This window comes from Marmota marmota, unplaced genomic scaffold, assembly GCF_001458135.2.
Source record: "Marmota marmota marmota unplaced genomic scaffold, marMar, whole genome shotgun sequence".
Taxonomy (NCBI): Eukaryota; Metazoa; Chordata; class Mammalia; order Rodentia; family Sciuridae; genus Marmota; species Marmota marmota.
Window position 1 is genome coordinate 35509574 of NW_026000240.1, and position 17228 is coordinate 35526801.

A 17228-nucleotide genomic window follows, 5' to 3' on the forward strand; every position below is an offset into this window, starting at 1 on the left:
TTTTTTTTTTTTTTTTTTTTGGAGGTACTAGGGATTGAAGCCAAGAGCACTTTGTCACTGAGCTACATTCCCAGTCTTTTTATTTATTTATTTATTTATTTTTTAAAGAGAGAGAGAGAGAGAATTTTTTTAATATTTATTTTTTAGTTTTCGGTGGACACAACATCTTTATTTGTATGTGGTGCCAAGGATTGAACCAGGCCGCACACATGCCAGGCGAGCGTGCTACCGCTTGAGCCACATCCCCAGCCCAGTCTTTTTATTTTGAAACAGGGTCTCGCTAAGTTGCTGAGGCTGGCCTCAAATTTGTGATCCTTCTGTCTCAACTTCCAGAGTTGCTGGGATCACAGGCATGTGCCATATCCAACCAAAAGAGACTTTTTTGCTGCTTATGTTTCTGGGGCTTCCTTCTGCATAGCAGGAGAACTTAGTAGTCTGACTGTTCCCTTGAGCTTTGTGGGCCTCTTGAACAGGATTTTTCCAGTGTCTGAGGCTCAGGGCCCCTTATCTCTGCTCTCAGGTGCCAGAATTATCCCACTATGCCTTACTCAGAACAGTATACCTTTGTTTTGTAGAGCCCCTCCGTGACCTTCCCCAAGTGGCTGTCTCACCCAGTACCCTGTGAACAACCTATCCCCCTCCCTGAGGTAAGCTTTCACCCTGGGTCTGAACCACATGTGAATGGCTCTGGTGGCCCTTTCTATAAGAATCTGGGGCTGGACCCAAAACCCTTAGTTCAATTTATGACATTTTCTTGGGAACATTTTGGGATTTGCAGTATCTCTGGTGTTGGGCTGGGCTGCCTACCAAACATCAGGCCCCAGCCTTGTGTTTCACAAGTCATCTGGAATACTCATCTTAACTAGAGGGCTCCATAGGCTATCTTGGCCTCTTTAGAGCTCTAAGGGTACTTCTGGGGAGAGACTCCTGGCCACTGACCCCTCCTTTTGAGCAGGGTCTTCCAGACCCCAGCAGGGTGTCTTCTGAGGTGCAGCAGATGTGGGCACTGACAGAAATGATCCGGGCAAGTCACACCTCCACGAGGATCGGCCGTTTTGATGTGAGTGACTGTTTCCTTGTTTGGCTTGCATTTGCCCTGAGCAGGTCAGACCTGATAGTTTTTTTTTGTGTGTGTGTTTGCAGGTGGATGGCTGTTATGACCTGAACTTGCTCTCCTACACTTGAGCAGTGGCTCCTAGCTGAGACATTGGCCTTTCAATGCCCATCCAGGCTTGGTTTGGGCTACCAGAGGCAGAATTGTGTATCCTGTGCATTCCAAGTGTTGCTTGCATGCCCATTCTGTCTGGGCCACATTTACAGATTCAAGATTCTTGGGGCTTACTGTATTACTTCAGCATGAGTTCCTAACAAGGATACACTCTGTCTTCCATCTGGCTGCAACACAATTCCTTCTTCTACCCTAAAAATACTGAAAATTCCTGAGCACCCTCTGCCCCTTCTGCCAACAAGCACACCCCTGTCTTCTGCCAGTTCCCCTACCCTGACTGCAGTGGGCTGGGATGAATCTGCTCCATCTAACCCTAGAAGGTTACTGTTCCTTTGGCACTCATTTATTGGGAAGCTTGATGAAGAGGTGCCCCATTCATTCCTCAGTTCCCCCTCATGGCCTTCTTTCCCTTTGGTGTTATTCCTACAAAACAAATTTCCTGTTTAAACTCAGCTGCTACCTGCCTACCAGGCAAAGCTGGAGATCTGGGTATCCTGAGTTCCTAGATCCCTGAACTGTCTCCTGGATGTGTTCCATTGGGCCTGGACAGGTGCCTCTGGCAATACTGGAGCCTGAAAATGAGAACTACAACCTGTGTGCCATCTGACACAGCTCAAAGCATATCCATGTTTCTTTTCTCAGTTGGTTCTTTGCATTTGTGCTCAGCATGAGGGGTCAACCTTGGTAGGTAGGTGGGATCCAAGTGAGTCACTGGTGCCTTTTAAGAGGCTAAGGTACTTCATCAACCTGGGCCAACTGTTGAATGATGCAGGCACTTCTTCCTTCATGTGAGAAAGTCTTGATTACTTCCAGTTCTTCCTAGCTTTGCCCCTGGGGGAGTATTATGAAGGCATATTGCAGGTTGTCTCAGACATGGCAAACTGGACTTATATGGCATAATAGTTTTCTGGGGGAAGTTTAGTCGAGTCACCATTTGGTTCCCACCCTCTGTTCTCACCCATCAGCCTTCTTGCAGGTGGTGTCTATCTTCAGGGTCATTTACTTAGCCCACTCAACTTTTTCTGAAAGGATGATGACCATAGTCCTGTGTTCAGGAAACAATACCCCTCAGTGTGTGTATATGTGAGTAAAGAGGACCCTGGGGTTGCAGGGATCATATGATATTCCCAGCTATGTTCCCAGTACCCAGCACAGGACAACATCAATAAATACTTGTGGAATGCATGATTGTGCTGGCTGCCTGTGTGTTCCTGTGCAATAGTTGGAGAACCCTACACGAGGACAGGCTGCAGTGGTGCTCTGCCTGCCAGATTGACTCCACCTTCTTGTGACCTCTCCACTCCTCCATTTGACCTTACACTCCTGAGGTACTGAATGTGTGATTCAAGCCTTTCAGCCCCTTGCAAAACTTTGACCCTTTGGAGGCAGAGCTGGGGGAGGGCTAGCCTCCAGCTTTGGTTCTAGGCAGCCTAGTCTACTCTGGACTGCCTGACCCGCCTGGATTAGGTCTTGCTTGAGGCTGCTGGGAGTGGTTGCACTCTGAATCCCAGCCTGCCCTCGGGGCTTCCCGCCCCCTTTTCTGATCCCTTGCGCCTTGGGAAGACCTGTTCGGGCAGGGGCTTGGACTACATCTCCCGGCGTGCCTGGCAGAGTGGTGGCCTCTCTACGCCATCTGCACTAGTTGCCAGCGACGATGCAGCGGGCTATGAGCATGGTGGCCCCTTTGGGCTTTCGCCTGCAGGCGCTTCCCTCGGCCCCAGGTCGCCCTCTCAGTTGCTCGCAGGTGGGATAAAGGGTGTTGGAGGTTTGCTGCCGGTTTTGGCGGGTGGGGGAGGGATGCAGCCAGGAACTAAGGCCCTGATGGCACTAAACCCGGCTGCCCACAGAATGTGCTCCGCAGAACTCCGCTCCATGACTTCCACCTGGCCCATGGCGGGAAAATGGTGGCATTTGCGGGTTGGAGTCTGCCTATACAGTACCAGGAAAGTCACATTGAATCGCACCTTCATACACGGCGACATTGCTCGCTCTTTGATGTCTCTCACATGCTGCAGGTGAGCTATGAGAGTGTGTCTGCTGCTGAAACAGACCTTCCTCGACCACAGTGTTGCACTCCTCGGCTTTGTTTGCTGGGAGCGGGATTCTAAAGACAGCCCATAAATAGCTGGAGGTCTAAGGGTTTCTTGGCAAGGCCAAGGAACTCAAGGGGCTGGCTGATTAACTCAGGGTTTCCTTGATCATCTGTGTATGTTCTCTCCTGCCTGTTTTCGCTAACTGGATACCTTAAACTGTATACCTTAATACCCTGGGTTTTCCAGAGCTGGTACAATGCACCGGGTTGGGTATTGGTTTGGAAAAGTGGGTATTTCAGTAAAATGCTGTATCCCCCTTAAGTCCAATCACACCCTAGGCTGGGAAATGGGAGTGGGAGTGAGGGGTGCAGAACTGAAAGACCCACCAATTACTTTGGGTTGGACTGTCTTGTGAATTGAGAGATGCCTCCTTGCCTAGTGGCTTTGTGTGTGTTTGTGTGTGTGTGTGTGTGTGTGTGTGTTACTGGAAGCCAAACCAAAGGGTGCTCTGCCACTAAGCTACATCCCCAGCATTTTTTATTCTTTTGAGACAGGATCTTGCTAAATTGTCCAGGCTGGCCTCGAACATATCTTCCTCCTGCCTCAGCCTTTCAAGTAGCAAGGGTCTAGTGGCCTTTCAGATGCAGCTATTGCAGTGGCCTAAGGCTTTTGATCTCTTTCCCAGACCGAGATATTTGGTTGTGACCGGGTGAAGCTGATGGAGAGTTTAGTGGTTGGAGACATTGCAGAGCTAAGGCCAAATCAGGTGAGCCCTTTTATTTCTGCTCAATGGGTGTTCTTAGTCACGAGCCAGCAATCAGGCTGGGTCCCTGCCTTAAGCTTGAGGACATAGACATAGATCAGATACAGATTCTTGGGCCTTAATGTCTTGAGGAACTCGGATCTTAGGTCATTTCCAGATGCCTAGCCAGCTGTGGGATGCTGTCCCAGCATCATCACATCAGGCTAGGAGGCCAGAAACCAAGGTTTTATGTATAATTTCTGGCCTTTCATGCTTCCTATCCCCTTGCTATTCAAAGTATGGTCCCTAAGCCAGCAGCCTTACTGCCTCCTGGGATCTTGTTAGGAATATACTCTCAGACATTGCTCCAGACTTCTGAATGAGAACCTTTATTTTGGCAAGATCCCCAGGTGATTCATGAGACCTTACAACCTTAGGTTCTTCATCCATTTAATGGGAAGGCTAAGGCCAGCCTTGCAGTATTTTGGTGGTTTATCTGGGATGAAGATGGACTTCAAGGTTTTTATCCATGAGCTGAGTTGTCTGGGTGGGATGAAGCAGTAGGTATTGGATATCATAGATTAAACGTGAGATGGAATTCTCAGTACTGTAGGGCATTGCCCAAGGTGGGGAGGAGTTGAAAACTTGGTGCATGAGAATCAAAGACTCTGGATTTGAATCTAGCCTTGCCCCTTACAACTTGTACAGCCTGAGCTCTGGGCATGAAAGTTCATGGGTTTGTGGTGTCTGCTTACCCTTGGCTTTGGTTTTCTGGACCTAAAGCAAAAATGCTCCACTTTGATGCTAGGGGACACTGTCGCTGTTTACCAACGAGGCTGGAGGCATCTTAGATGACTTGATTGTGACCAATACTTCTGAAGGACACCTGTATGTGGTGTCCAATGCTGGCTGCTGGGACAAGGACTTGGCCCTCATGCAGGTATAGCCCTTCTGTGTTTCAGGCACTTTTGTTTTCCTTTTTCATAAAGCAGTATTCCTTGTTGTCCAGGTCACAGACAAGAGGCTCAGAAAATGGCTCTGAATGATGAATAGCTATAAGACTCAAGAGCAAGTCCTCCCTGAAGCATGCCAGGGTTTGGTTGTGGATACTAGGGAACATGGGGAGGTAAAAGTGACCCTGGCCACCAAGTGAGCATCCTCTGGGGAGGATAGAAGTGACAGAACTGAGCATAGATCAGCCTTACCATCTAGTAGATGTGTGACCTTGTAAGATGGGAACCAGCCTAGTATCTCATTGCTCAACACTGCAGTGTCCAGCCTATCGTAGGTGCTCAGTAAGTGGTCCCGGACACTGGTGTGGTGTTTCTGTCTTTCTTTTTAGGACAAGGTCAGGGAACTTAAGAACAGGGGCAGTGATGTGGGCCTGGAGATTGTGGATAATGCTCTGCTAGCCCTGCAAGGTGAGCGGTCTGGGCTGGATTGAACCTAACCTTTGTCTTCTTGGCTTCATCTACTGCTTAACACAGAGGCCGTTCAAAATGAAGGTGTAGATGGTATGATATTTGTGTGCCATAATTCTAAGGTATCTTTCTTTCCCCCCCAACTATTGTTGGACTAGGGGCAAAGGCATCTTGTCTCAGAGGACTTGCTCAGGACTTACTCTAGTCACTGAGTAAGGGCTATAGTCTAGCTTTGAGGGGGGGCTGGGACCAGGACTCTTGGTCATTGGCTTCTTGGGTCCAGGCCCTACTGCAGCCCAAGTTCTTCAGGCTGGTGTGGCAGATGACCTGAGGAAATTACCCTTCATGACCAGTGCTGTGATGAAGGTGTTTGGTGTGTCTGGCTGTCGAGTGACCCGTTGTGGCTACACAGGAGAAGATGGTGTAGAGGTATGTCAAGTGAATGGAGGGCAGTGCAGGGTACAAAATTTGTAGGAGCAACTGACCACCTGCTCTCTGGTGTCCCATGCAGATCTCAGTGCCAGCCTCTGGGGCAGTCCACCTGGCAACGGCTCTGCTGGAAAACCCAGAGGTGAAGCTGGCAGGGCTGGCTGCCCGGGACAGCCTGCGCCTGGAAGCAGGCCTCTGCCTGTATGGGAATGATATTGATGAACATACCACACCTGTTGAGGGCAGCCTTGGTTGGACATTGGGTGAGTTGGGCTAGCACTGAAGGAATTCTGCAGGTTGGAGTGAGCTTTAATGAGGTCAGCTGGCTTATAACTGCTCCTAACAGTTGGAGCAAGTGACTCAGCCTTGCTGAGCCTCCATTCCCTGAAGGTCTACTGTGGCTCTGCCCATTACAAACTGAAGACCCTCAGCATGGTTTTCTGTGGGTAGGAGGTGGTTGGCTGGCTGACTGCAGTGCAAGAGAGGAATCAGCCTGGGAGAGCCCAAATGATCTTGATGGATGTCATTTGGGGTCCTTGTATCTAGGACCTCTTGTGGCCAGGGCTTTTACAGGCTGTGACTTAGGTCTGATGTATCATGTTCCAGGGAAGCGTCGCCGAGCTGCTATGGATTTCCCAGGAGCTAAGGTTATTATTCCCCAGCTGAAAGGTGAGGTGCAGCGGAAGCGTGTGGGGTTGATGTGTGAGGGGGCTCCAATGCGGGCACACAACCCCATCCTGAGCACAGAAGGCATCATGATTGGTAAGTGATCCAGGGAAGCTGGGGAGCCCTTGTTCCTTCCCCAAAAGTGTTGGGGTATTGGGCTGGCATGGTGGTATTGACACATGGCCTATGCTTGGACAGGTACTGTGACCAGTGGCTGCCCCTCACCCTGCCTGAAGAAGAATGTGGCAATGGGTTATGTGCCCTTCAAGTACAGTCAGCCAGGAACACAGCTGCTTGTAGAGGTGCGGCGGAAGCAGCAGATGGCTGTGGTCAGCAAAATGCCCTTTGTACCCACGAACTACTACACTCTGAATTGAAAAAGGCCCAGGGAAGGGCGTTCCTCTCTGGAAGTCTACCTCTAGGGGGCATTCATTAGGGCTCGCTCAGGATAATGAGGAAGAATTCACCAGGAGTGGGCAGCTAATTAGAATTTGGCTCTAGTCTATTTGAGGAGGCCACTGAGACTACCCCTAAACCCCAATACATGTCACTGATTTCAGCTCACCCTATGTCCTATTTCAGTTCATAACCCCAGTAACTCTACTCTGCCATAAGTGCTGGCTATAAAGCAAAAGTTCAACTTTGTAGGGAGAATACCTGCCCAATCTACCTCACCAGTTTCTCACATTTCAGAGGGCTATTACTGTGGACAGTGTGAGCTTAGCAAACCTCCTTCACTTTGCTTTCCATGAATGCAAACTGCTTCCTCTCCCTGTACAGGAATGATTCTTGAGTCATGGAACATTGGCTTAGTTATTCCTATGTGTAAACCTGGGGGTGGGTGAGCAGACATGGACTCACTCTTCTACATTCCCTATTTGGCTTGGCCCACTGCCCAGTAGCAAACCATGGCAAATTTACCACCTGAGGTGACCTTCACCCCTGGGACCCATAACTAGACTTTACTGATTCCTGAAAAAAATTAAATGAGCTTATTCCTTCCAACTTGCCATGGTCTCTAGCTTCATTGTTCAGGGTTCCTGGGTTGTCAACCCAATGCCCTCATTCCTGGCCTCCAAGATGGGAGGCCTTGAGAGAGCCAGTTCTATAAGAACTAATGGGAATACTGTCCTTGTTGGGTGCCCACCACCATTCCTCCAAGGAACTGGCATCACCTCTCATCTCTGCAAATTATTGTACTGTGGGTCCTGAAATCTTCGGCAGTTCCCCCACCAGTTGCCCCCTGTGCATGTCCACTTGCCTTGTTTGAATAACCACACAAGCAATGCACTTCTTTGTTTAATAAGCTACATCCTCACTTGGGCTTGGAGTGAAATGTGAGACCCTAAATGTATATGTGGTGGTGCCAGCAGATGGGTCTGGGGCTATGAAGAAAGCATCATCCTTCAAGCCAGATGACAGCTGTGGAGTGGGTACATAAGCTTGAGTGCAGTGCAGTCTCACTTCCAGTGTTTCTCTGTCACAAAAAATCTGCCTAAGCAAAGGCTGCCAGATGGATATGTGACATCTAACAGAAGAAGCAGGCAGTGTGACACTGAGATAGCTGGTGGCCCAGCAGAGGCAAGCAGAAGTACAGCCATTAGGGAAGGAGGCAAGTCCAGAGCCACAATGCTTTCTGGAGGCAGTGTTTGTATAGGGCCATTTGCCATCTACCCTTTTGGAACCTCTCCTGGCCCACTGTAAAGAGACCAAGGTTGCCTGGCTTGTGGCTCTTTCCTGTTGAGGGTTTCTAGGGGCTGAGATGTGCTTGTGGTTCTTAGGATGAGGCCCCTGATCCAGTTTTAAGGTGGAAAATCATGAAGTTGCAAGGCATGAGGAAGTCACTATACTATAAGTGCTTAGTACTTTCCTATGGGGGCGGGGGGGAGGGTATAGACCCAAGATCCCATAGGTATTTAAACAATATGAGTGAGAAGCCAACCCAGGGGCTCAGCTTGTGGTCTCTCTTTCAGGCACCCAACTTTCTCCCAAGAAGTGCAGAGACATGAGGACAGATGATAAATGACAATTTCCTTTGCCTGATTCATACGTGGAGAGCTCTGGTTGGGTGAAGGAGATGGGATTTGGTGCTTAAGTGTGGATGGTGCCAGCAGGGATACTCTGCCTTCTACTTAAATGGCCAGCTAAGTAACCATAGAGTAAAAGGCCAGGATTACCTGGTGCTCTGCCAATAAAGCAAAACCAAAGAAATTCAGGAAATTGAGGGCTTCAGGGAGAGCTGATTTTCCTTACAAATCTCAGATTTGGTCAACCTCTGGCTTCTTAGAGTGATATATCACTATGGGGTCACATCCCAGAAGGATAAGAAGGGAGAAAGGAAAAAGATAAGACAGAAAAGGGACTACTGGCCTCCCCACCCAAAGATTTCTCCTGAGCTGACACCGGAGAGAGAAGCAACATGTCTTCTCTCCTTAAGGCACCTGTATCAGGGTAGAGGAAAACTCTTTACTTGCCCAGTACTTGGGACAGTTGGAAACAAGTCTGAATGTAATGGAGGCCCAGTCCTGAAAGCATTGGGGTACTCTCTGCCCCCAATTCCAAACCCCCTGCAGTTGTCCCTGGGGTCTGGGTAGCAGCAGGACCCATTGCAAAAGCCAGCAGACCTCGTGATGCCTCTTGAGACTCTTCTGCTGCCTTCTCTTATTCCCTGTGAGTTTTGAGAGGTTCATTTGCTGCCATTTCCCTGAAGGAGATGGAAAGAGAAGAGACAGAGGTTATTCATGGGCGGCAGAATAATCTCCCCAGCCCCTTTACTCAGCTGGGCTCAGTAGAGCTGCACTATAATTCAGACCTTTAGGCTGATCTTTCACAGCCCACCCAGGGCTTACCATTTTCCCCCTGCAAACCTGTTTTTCTTGGATCCTTACCTTATGGAGCACCCATCCTTCCTTAGTTGCCCAAGACAGAAAGCTGGGCAGTGGTAGTCTTCCTAAATGATCTCTTACCTTCACTCTTGGACCCCTTTATCTATTTGTCATCAACCAGGCAAATTCAGGCCACAACCTTGCTGAGTCAGTCCTTCAATGGCTCCTTAGGCCCTCCATGTCTACATGTTCAAACTCCACCATGACAGCTTTATCTATTCTTATATCACCTGTGTGCCTTGTTTTATCCATTCTCCATGCCCAATACACTAAACCATCCCCTGGCCTTTGATCTCAGCTTAGGTGTCTTGGGAGATGACTTCCCTGATCACCTGTGCCTCTGCACAGCTGCCCCCCCCCCCCCATTATAAATCTCTTGCTCCCTTCTATGAGCGGACCTGGGTTCTCCTTGTTCTCTGGGTCCAGTGTGGCATTTGCCAGTGGTAGAAGCTCAAAGATTTGGTGACTGAATGCTCTGATAAATTAGTTCTTGTTTTACAGATGAGGGGGTTGACTCCAATGAGATCAGTGTGGTAAAAATAGAGATTGGGGTAGAGCACTTGCCTAGAACAGAGGCAACTGAGGGACTTCCCAAGTGAAGGGCTTGGTCCCACATACCTGCCACTTCATCTCTGAAAATTATGACAGTACCACTAACCACCCCACAGGTTGTTGAACAGCATGCTGGTGATGATTCTCCAGACACTGGTGTCATGCCACCTTGAAGCTTGAACTCTGCATAGAAATTTAGAAGAGTGCTGCAAAGGACACTAAGCTGACGAACTGATACCCTGAGAATCCCCCTTCTTGTCAATAACACAGGGATGACCTCTATCTGCCAAGCATGGGGTTGGGGTAGAGACAGATTTACTCACCACGAAGGAAAATGCGTGGAGCCATCGGGTGTGGATCCATTCTGGCCGCCCAGACCTGGAGAAATACATCCAGAGCTGCAGCAGGCTGGGGATGGGGATCTGGGCAGACATTAGCTCAGGTCAGGGAATGGTTATTTTTGGTGGAGAGTGGTGGGGGTTCTAAGGGACTAGTATTATCTGGTGAGGGTTTTGAGGAACAGTTACTATGTGATGGATGGACTGGTGGGAATTCTGGCATTAAAATGGTATGGTGGCACAGGTCAATGTACAACTACAAATTCTGATGAGCCTCTTTGGGGGATCATTAGTAGTCTAAGGAGATTCTATGGAAACCAATGGTACAGCCTAGTAGTGGTGGTGGTGGTGGGTCGGCCAGCCCACGGAGGTTCGTAGGGAGCCTCACCTGGGCGGTGATATAACCCGGTCACTGTGTTCCCGTAGAAACCCCAGGCCAGCTGGATGCCCAAGAGACTTAACACCAACCAGAGCAGCAACAGCTTGAAGAGGGTCACGCGCATGTCCTGCGCCTCCCACTCCCGCAGGAATTCGCTGCCCAGGGCGCCCAGCGCGCCCAGCACCGTGGCTGGCAAAGCATGCAAAGACTGCCCAGACCAAGGTTCCGCCATGACTGGCCCGCGCCCCACCCGGGGTACTGTCACCGCAGTCCCTACCACGCAGGCGTATGGTCTTCCGGGTCAGGACCACCAGTGCGCACGCGTAATAAAAAGCGGAGGAGCCCTAACTCGCTTGCGCGAAGAGTTGGCAGTTTGGGGAGGAGTATTAAAACCGCGCAAGCGCACCCAACCCCACCCTGCTTACTTAAAGGATGAGTGACTCCGAAAGCATAAAATAGCAACCGGGTCTTTTATAGCCCCGGAGTTCCCGTGATGCTCCACGCGGCAGCAATGATTGGTTAGGCGTCTTGCTTTTAGGGCGTGGACGTGCTACTGAGCAATCGTGGCTGAGCTGTNCCCCGCCCTCCTTCGCTCGCGCTCCCCGCCCGCAGCCAGCCGCCCTCCGTCGGTTCTTTCGTTAGTCCGCGGTCGTCTCTGGAGCTACCCGTCCTCGTCTCAGAGCTTGCGACTCACGGACAGGCGTTCTCGGCGCAAAGAGGCCAGACTCGGAGTCGTCGTCTGAGGTGAGCGGGAGGATTCTCTCAGAGCGCCGCTGTTCCCGGGGCCCGCTCGGCACTTTTCCGGCCACCCGCCCACTGCCCCGCCGCGGCCGCGCCCCACCTGCTGCTCCGCGCTGGCTGCTCCAACCCCTGGACCCTGACCCTGACTCCCGGCCGGACCCCTTCCCCGGAGGCGATGGCCCCGCCCGCGCAGTCTCCGGAAGCGCGCCCCGCCGCCTCCAGTGCCCCTTCCCCCGCCCGGCCGGGCCTGGTGGAGCCCTAGCCGCCCGCCCTCCCCAGCGCTTCCTCTCTCGCGGCCGCGCAGGGTTGGGCGGGGACTCCGGGCTGGCGTAGGACCGCACGGTGTAGCCAGCCGCCGCGAAGCGCGAGTAGCGATGGAGTTGAAATGATAAAGAAACTCTTTACAACTCCATTTTGCCGTTTATATTTAATATGCAACATGAACCACTGATTTATAATGGTGAAGATGGTTATACTTTGGATAGATTTCATTTTTTTATTGTATTCTTGGAGAGTGTTGTAATAGGTTGTGTTGAAATTCTAGGAGTTAGGACTGTCTTATTGGAGGAAAAAGGCATTTTTTCATTTAAAAATTTTTTAATGATTTAAGAGGTTTCATTAAAATAGTTGTAATTATACACAGCCTTAAGTCACTACCTTAATTAGGAATAATTTAAACATACTTGTTCTTAGTTACTGATTGGATTGTTACTGGTCATCTTCATGAGATTGCACTATTTATACCCAAATCAATTTGGTTAAAAAAACCTTGATTAGTAGTTTATAGTGGAAAATTGGCATCCTTTTCCCCTCAAAGTTGGTTCCACGTGTTTTTTAATAGTCCTTATTTAAAACTTTTATCTCTGTTTTTTGTATTTTGACAATATTGAAAAAAAAATTATTGAAGGTGTGTAATCAGAATATAGTGTGTACTCTGCAGATAGATGATTGTCACCTTCAACATAGCTAGATTGAAGATATTCCTTTGAACATTTGACACACGTGACATTGGGCTGAAAATACAAGTCTCTTTCTTAATTGTAAAGGATGACTTATTGAAGGATCTTTTGGGGGGAGGAGGGTACTGGGGTTTGAAAACACCCAGGGGCACTTTACCACAGTGCTATATCCCCAGCGTGTGTGTGTGTGTGTGTGTGTGTGTGTGTGTGTGTTTGTTTGAGGAGGGGTGCTGGGGATTAATTCAGGGCTTCCAGCTCTAGCATTCTACCAACTGAGCTGCATCCCCAGGTGCCTCCCCTCATTTTATTTTGAGACAGAGTCTTGCTAAATTGTGGAGGCTGGCCTCAAACTTGTGATCTTCCTGCCTCAACCTACTGAGTAGCTGGGATTACAGGTGAGTGCTATCATAACTAGCTGGAGGATATTTTTTGATAAGTTATTTTGAGGTTCTGTCTACTTATGTAGGGTAGTGATGGCTCTTGAGGGAAATAAAATAGATCAGATGGAACTTGGGTTCTTTTTTTTTGTGGTGCTGGAGTTTGAGCCCAGATCCTTGTGGGTCCAAGGCAACAAGGCAGGCACTCTATCAACTGAGCTATATCCCCAGCCCTCTGTTTTTTAAAGCTGGTGAGTTGAACCTAGGGCCTGGAAAGTCTAGTACTTAACTTACAGGCTCTATTCAAATAAAATTCTGTACTGGAGGAAAGAGAATAAGAATATAACTACCAACAAATTTCTTCATAGATCTAGAATTTTAGATCCAATAGGAATCTTCAGGATTTGTAGACCAATCCCATGTGCAGGTGTGGAACTGAGGCCCACAAACTTGAGAGTACTTCCCGAGATGTTACATCTAGTCAGGTATTCTTCATGTGCTCCCAAACAGCTGGCCCAGAGTCAGCTGAAATTCAGGGATTCCAGTTTACTCAAGTATTTTTCTCTTTTTTACCTTGCAGATTGTGCATAGTTGGAGAGAATCTAAAAAACTCACTTGCCAACAAATTTCTTTAGCTTTCGTAGTATTCATTTTTCTGTAGCTGAAGTGTCCTGATGGTATTCCGGTTGAGAGAAATAGTTAAATGTACAGGGTCCCTTGCTGACTTAATCCTGGTTTTAAGTGTTTGGATGTTTATGAAGGACCAGCTCAGAGGGAGGCTCAAGATTTCCCTGCTCCAAAGGCAGCATTACTAGATTCAGCTAGAGTGTTTTTAAGCAACTCTTTTGACTTGATTTAGGGTGGGATGGGGAGAAACTGCATGTATCAAAGTAAGCAGTTGCCTGTGCACAAGCATGTGGTAGTGGTGTTACTGGAGTGCCCTCCCCACTTACTGGGGATCAAACCTAGGGCCACGCTTGTATACCTATTAGGCAAATGCTCTACCAGTAGCTCCTCTATTGCTTGAGATAGGGGGATCCTCCTTCTAGAATTACAGGCATGCCCCACTGTGTCCGGCCCATTTGAATATTTTCATAGTCTTAATTCCTTTTCTGTTTGTCATTAGCCCTATTTAAAAGTTTATTCTGGTCATGTGGGGGCATAAGTTATTGGGAGAGTTAAAAACAAAGTAGACCTTCAAGGGTGTTTCTTGTTATTGGGGTGGAGTCAAAGTGGTGACAGGAAGATGATCTTCTTGATTGTCCTTGGAAGCCCAGAGATTTGTTTACTCTGTGAGAAAACTGATATTTCAACTTCTAAAAGAACTACTCTGGATTTGATGGGCTTCTATAGATAGCACAGTGGATTTAATTGCATTTTGCTACTAGTGATAAGGATATATGGTACATAATCACTAGATTTTAAAATTGCCTTTTGTAGGTTTTTTTTTCCCCCCTCCTCCATCCTCCCCATACTGGGGACTGAACACAGGGGCATTTTACAGTTGAGCTACATCCTCAGCCTTGTTTTTAAAATAATAATTATTATTATCTTTTATTTATTTTTATATGGTGCTGAGGATTGAACCCAATGCCTCACACATGCTAGGCAAGTGCTCTTATCACTGAGCCACAACTGCAGCCCCTATTATTGTCTTTTGAGACGTGGTCTCCCTAAGTTGTAGACCTCAAACTTGCAATCTTTTGCCCTGCCTCCTGAGTAGCTGGGATTATATAGGTGCACCATTCCTGGCTGGTAGGGACCTTTTAAAACTGTAGGTAGACTGGGCATATGCCTGTAAAGTCAACTGTTTAGGAATCCTGAAGCAGGAAGATTGCAAGTTCAATGCCAGCCCGGGCAATTTATCAAGATCTTGTCTTGAAATAAAAAATAAAAAGGGCTGGGGATGTAGTTCAGTGGTAGAGCACCCTGGGTTCAATCCTTATCTCTGAGGAAACAAAGGTTCCTAAGTGTTTTGTCCTCCCTGTTTGCCTGTACCTATATATTCTAACCATATTTTATTAATTATTTTTATGGTGTTATTGAATTGAACCTAGGGCCTCGTGCATATAAGCAAATGCTCTATCACTAAGTTATACCCCAAGCCACTATATTTTGCCTTTTGTGGTGCTGGGAACTGAACCCAGGGCCTCATGCATGCTAGGCAAGTGCTCTGTCACTGAGCTCCGTTCACCAGTCCTATGATTGTATTTTAAACTTGTTAGTGGTAAACATCTGAATGTAGCATGCCTTTTGGGGGCATGCTCGCTGTTCAATATTTGTGACATGAATAAATCAAATTTCCGGGGCTGGGGTTGTGGCTTAGCAGTAGAGTGTGTTGGGTTTGATCCTCAGCACCACATAAAAATAAGTAAATTAAATAACTGTATTTAATAAGTAAATAAATAAATCAAATTTCCAAAATAGATTGCAATTACTGTAAAATCCCTGTTTCAAATATTTCTATTTCAAGTGACTCTTTTTTGGGTAGGTGGGGGTACCAGGGATTGAACTCAGGGGGGCAGTTGATTACTGAGCCACACCCCCAGTCCTATTTTGTTTTTTGAAACAGGGTCTCACTGAGTTGCCTAACCTCTTATAGTTGCTAAGGCTGGCTTTGAACTCATGATCCTTTTGCCTCATCCTTCAGAGCTTTGGGATTATGGGCGTGAACCACCGCACCTGGCTCAAGTGATTTCTTTTTTTTAAAAAAATATTTATTTTGTAGTTGTAGTTGGATATAATACCTTTATTTTATTTATTTATTTTTATGTGGTGCTGAGGATTGAACCTAGGGCCTCACATGTGCTAGGCAAGTGCTCTACTGCTAAGCCACAACCCCAGCCCTCAAGTGACTTCATTTTTAATCTGTGGTGCTATAGTAGTAAGAGAAGGTTTTGTGTACTCATAATCATGGTAGTCATGTGACTGAACATCAGGCACTGAAGCACTTCATTCTGGGCACTGATTTTAGCTTATACTGGTGCTTGCAATAAATGAATGCATTTTGATTATTTGCCAATAAATCAAATATAAGATACAGTGTTAAATTGTAACTAGTAGGCAGTTTATAACAAACTGAACTGGAGTTTTGTTTTGGTTTTTGTTTTAGTTGTTGATGGACCTTTATTTTATTTATGTGTGGTACTGAGAATCCAACCTACTGCCTCCTCACACATGCTAGGCTAGCACTCTATCACTGAACTACAATCCCAGCCCAGGTTTTTTTTTTTTTTAATGAGGATGGATAGAATATGTTTAAGCACATTTATGATAATATCTTAAATTCACTTGAAGGGAAAGAGGAAAAACAAGTAAGTTTGGAGTGGAGTTGAAAGGAAAAGTAGGAAATAAAATTAGTTTAGAGAGATGGGCAAGGATAGATCACGTAGTGCTTTTAGGACATGAAAGTTCTTTGAGTTTGTTCTGAGAAAAGATGTTATTAGTTTTTTTTTTTTTTAAAGCAGGGGAATAACATGATCTCATTTTTTAAAATTTTTATTTTGGTGCCTGGGATTCAACCCAGGGGTACTTCATCACTTAGCCACATCCCCAGCCCATTTTATTTTTCAAGATAACGGTCCTACTAAGTTACTGAGGCTGGCTTTGAACTTGAAATCCTCCTGCCTCAGCTTCTTGAGCCCCTGGGATTACAGGTGTGCTCAACTATGCTGAGCTCTGCTGATAATGTTTTTTTTTTAAAAAAAAAAAAAAAAAAAAAAACAAGAAACTGCCCAATGCTGTGGTGCACACCTGTAATCCCAGTGACTTCAGAGGTTGAGTTAGGAGGATTTCAAGTTGAGAAGAGCCTCTGAAATTTAGAGAGCTTCTAAGCAACTTAGTGAGATCTTGTCTCAAACTATAAAGATAACTGGAGACTATGCCTATAATCCCAGGGGCTCAGAAGGCAGAGACACGAGAAGACTTCGACTTCAGAGCCAACCTCAGCAATGGATGAGGCGCTAAGCAACTCACTCAGACCTTTTCTCTAAATAAAAATTAAAAATAGGGCTGGGGATGTGGCTCAGTGGNAAAGAGAGAGAGAGAGAGAGAGAGAGAGAGAGAGTAAAAAAGGAAAGCCAGACACAGTGGCCATGCCTGTGGTTCTAGCAACTCCAGAGGCTGAGGCAGGAAGATTCCAAGTTTGAGGTCACTCTGAGCAATTTAGCCAGACCCAGGTTCTCAGGATAAAAAAATAAAAATAGGGCTGGGGATGTGGCTCAGTGGTTGAGTGCCCCTGAGTTCAATCCCTGGTACCAAAAAAAAGGGGGGGGGGTTTGGGGGCAGGGGACATAGCTTAGTGGTTAAGCACCTCTGGCTTCTATATCTAGTACCAAAAAATGTAAAAGCCAAGAAACTAGAATCACTCTCTGAGTAGGTATAAATTTGAGTCGATTCTGACTTATTTTTATGGTGCTGGCGATTGAACCCAGGCTTTGTACTTGCTAGCCAGGCTTCCTATCACTGAGCTGTATATC

At 47.2% G+C, this 17228-nt stretch overlaps 4 protein-coding genes across 8 annotated transcripts in view; 3 read left to right on the plus strand and 1 right to left on the minus strand.

Annotated features, from left to right (window-relative positions):
- The window catches only part of Nicn1 (nicolin 1, tubulin polyglutamylase complex subunit), a 4904-nt gene extending 2491 nt beyond the window's left edge, over positions 1–2413 (plus strand). For both annotated transcript variants that reach the window (XM_048794064.1, XM_015487202.1), the window contains 3 exons: positions 576–647; positions 956–1060; positions 1144–2413. In XM_048794064.1, the coding sequence (XP_048650021.1) occupies positions 576–647; positions 956–1060; positions 1144–1185 (219 nt within the window). In that variant the 3' untranslated portion in view covers positions 1186–2413. The remainder of the gene's footprint in view (positions 1–575; positions 648–955; positions 1061–1143) is intronic.
- On the plus strand, positions 1512–7524 carry Amt (aminomethyltransferase). Of its 2 annotated transcripts, XM_015487200.2 has the most exons (10): positions 1512–2556; positions 2792–2972; positions 3076–3243; positions 3947–4027; positions 4812–4943; positions 5346–5424; positions 5708–5853; positions 5936–6116; positions 6460–6615; positions 6718–7524. In XM_015487200.2, the coding sequence occupies exons 2-10, from the start codon at positions 2883–2885 to the stop codon at positions 6894–6896; spliced, it is 1212 nt and encodes a 403-aa protein (XP_015342686.1). In that variant the 5' UTR covers positions 1512–2556; positions 2792–2882; the 3' UTR covers positions 6897–7524. The 2 variants fall into 2 exon arrangements, with proteins under 2 accessions (XP_015342686.1, XP_015342687.1); XM_015487201.2 differs by lacking the exon at positions 1512–2556 and having other exon boundaries at positions 2580–2972.
- A 281-nt stretch (positions 7525–7805) lies between these two features.
- On the minus strand, positions 7806–11092 carry Tcta (T cell leukemia translocation altered). Its single transcript, XM_015487206.2, is given in 4 exon segments — positions 7806–9223; positions 10280–10340; positions 10343–10378; positions 10683–11092. Coding segments are annotated over 4 exon segments (363 nt in total). The 5' UTR covers positions 10906–11092; the 3' UTR covers positions 7806–9180.
- A 150-nt stretch (positions 11093–11242) lies between these two features.
- The window catches only part of Rhoa (ras homolog family member A), a 49659-nt gene continuing 43673 nt past the window's right edge, over positions 11243–17228 (plus strand). For 2 of the 3 annotated variants that reach the window (XM_015487204.2, XM_015487205.2), the window contains exon 1: positions 11243–11417. The gene's annotated coding sequence lies outside the window, so the exon portion shown is untranslated. Of the gene's footprint in view, positions 11418–12691; positions 12769–17228 lie in introns of all 3 variants that reach the window. The other variant, XM_048794066.1, reaches the window with a different exon arrangement.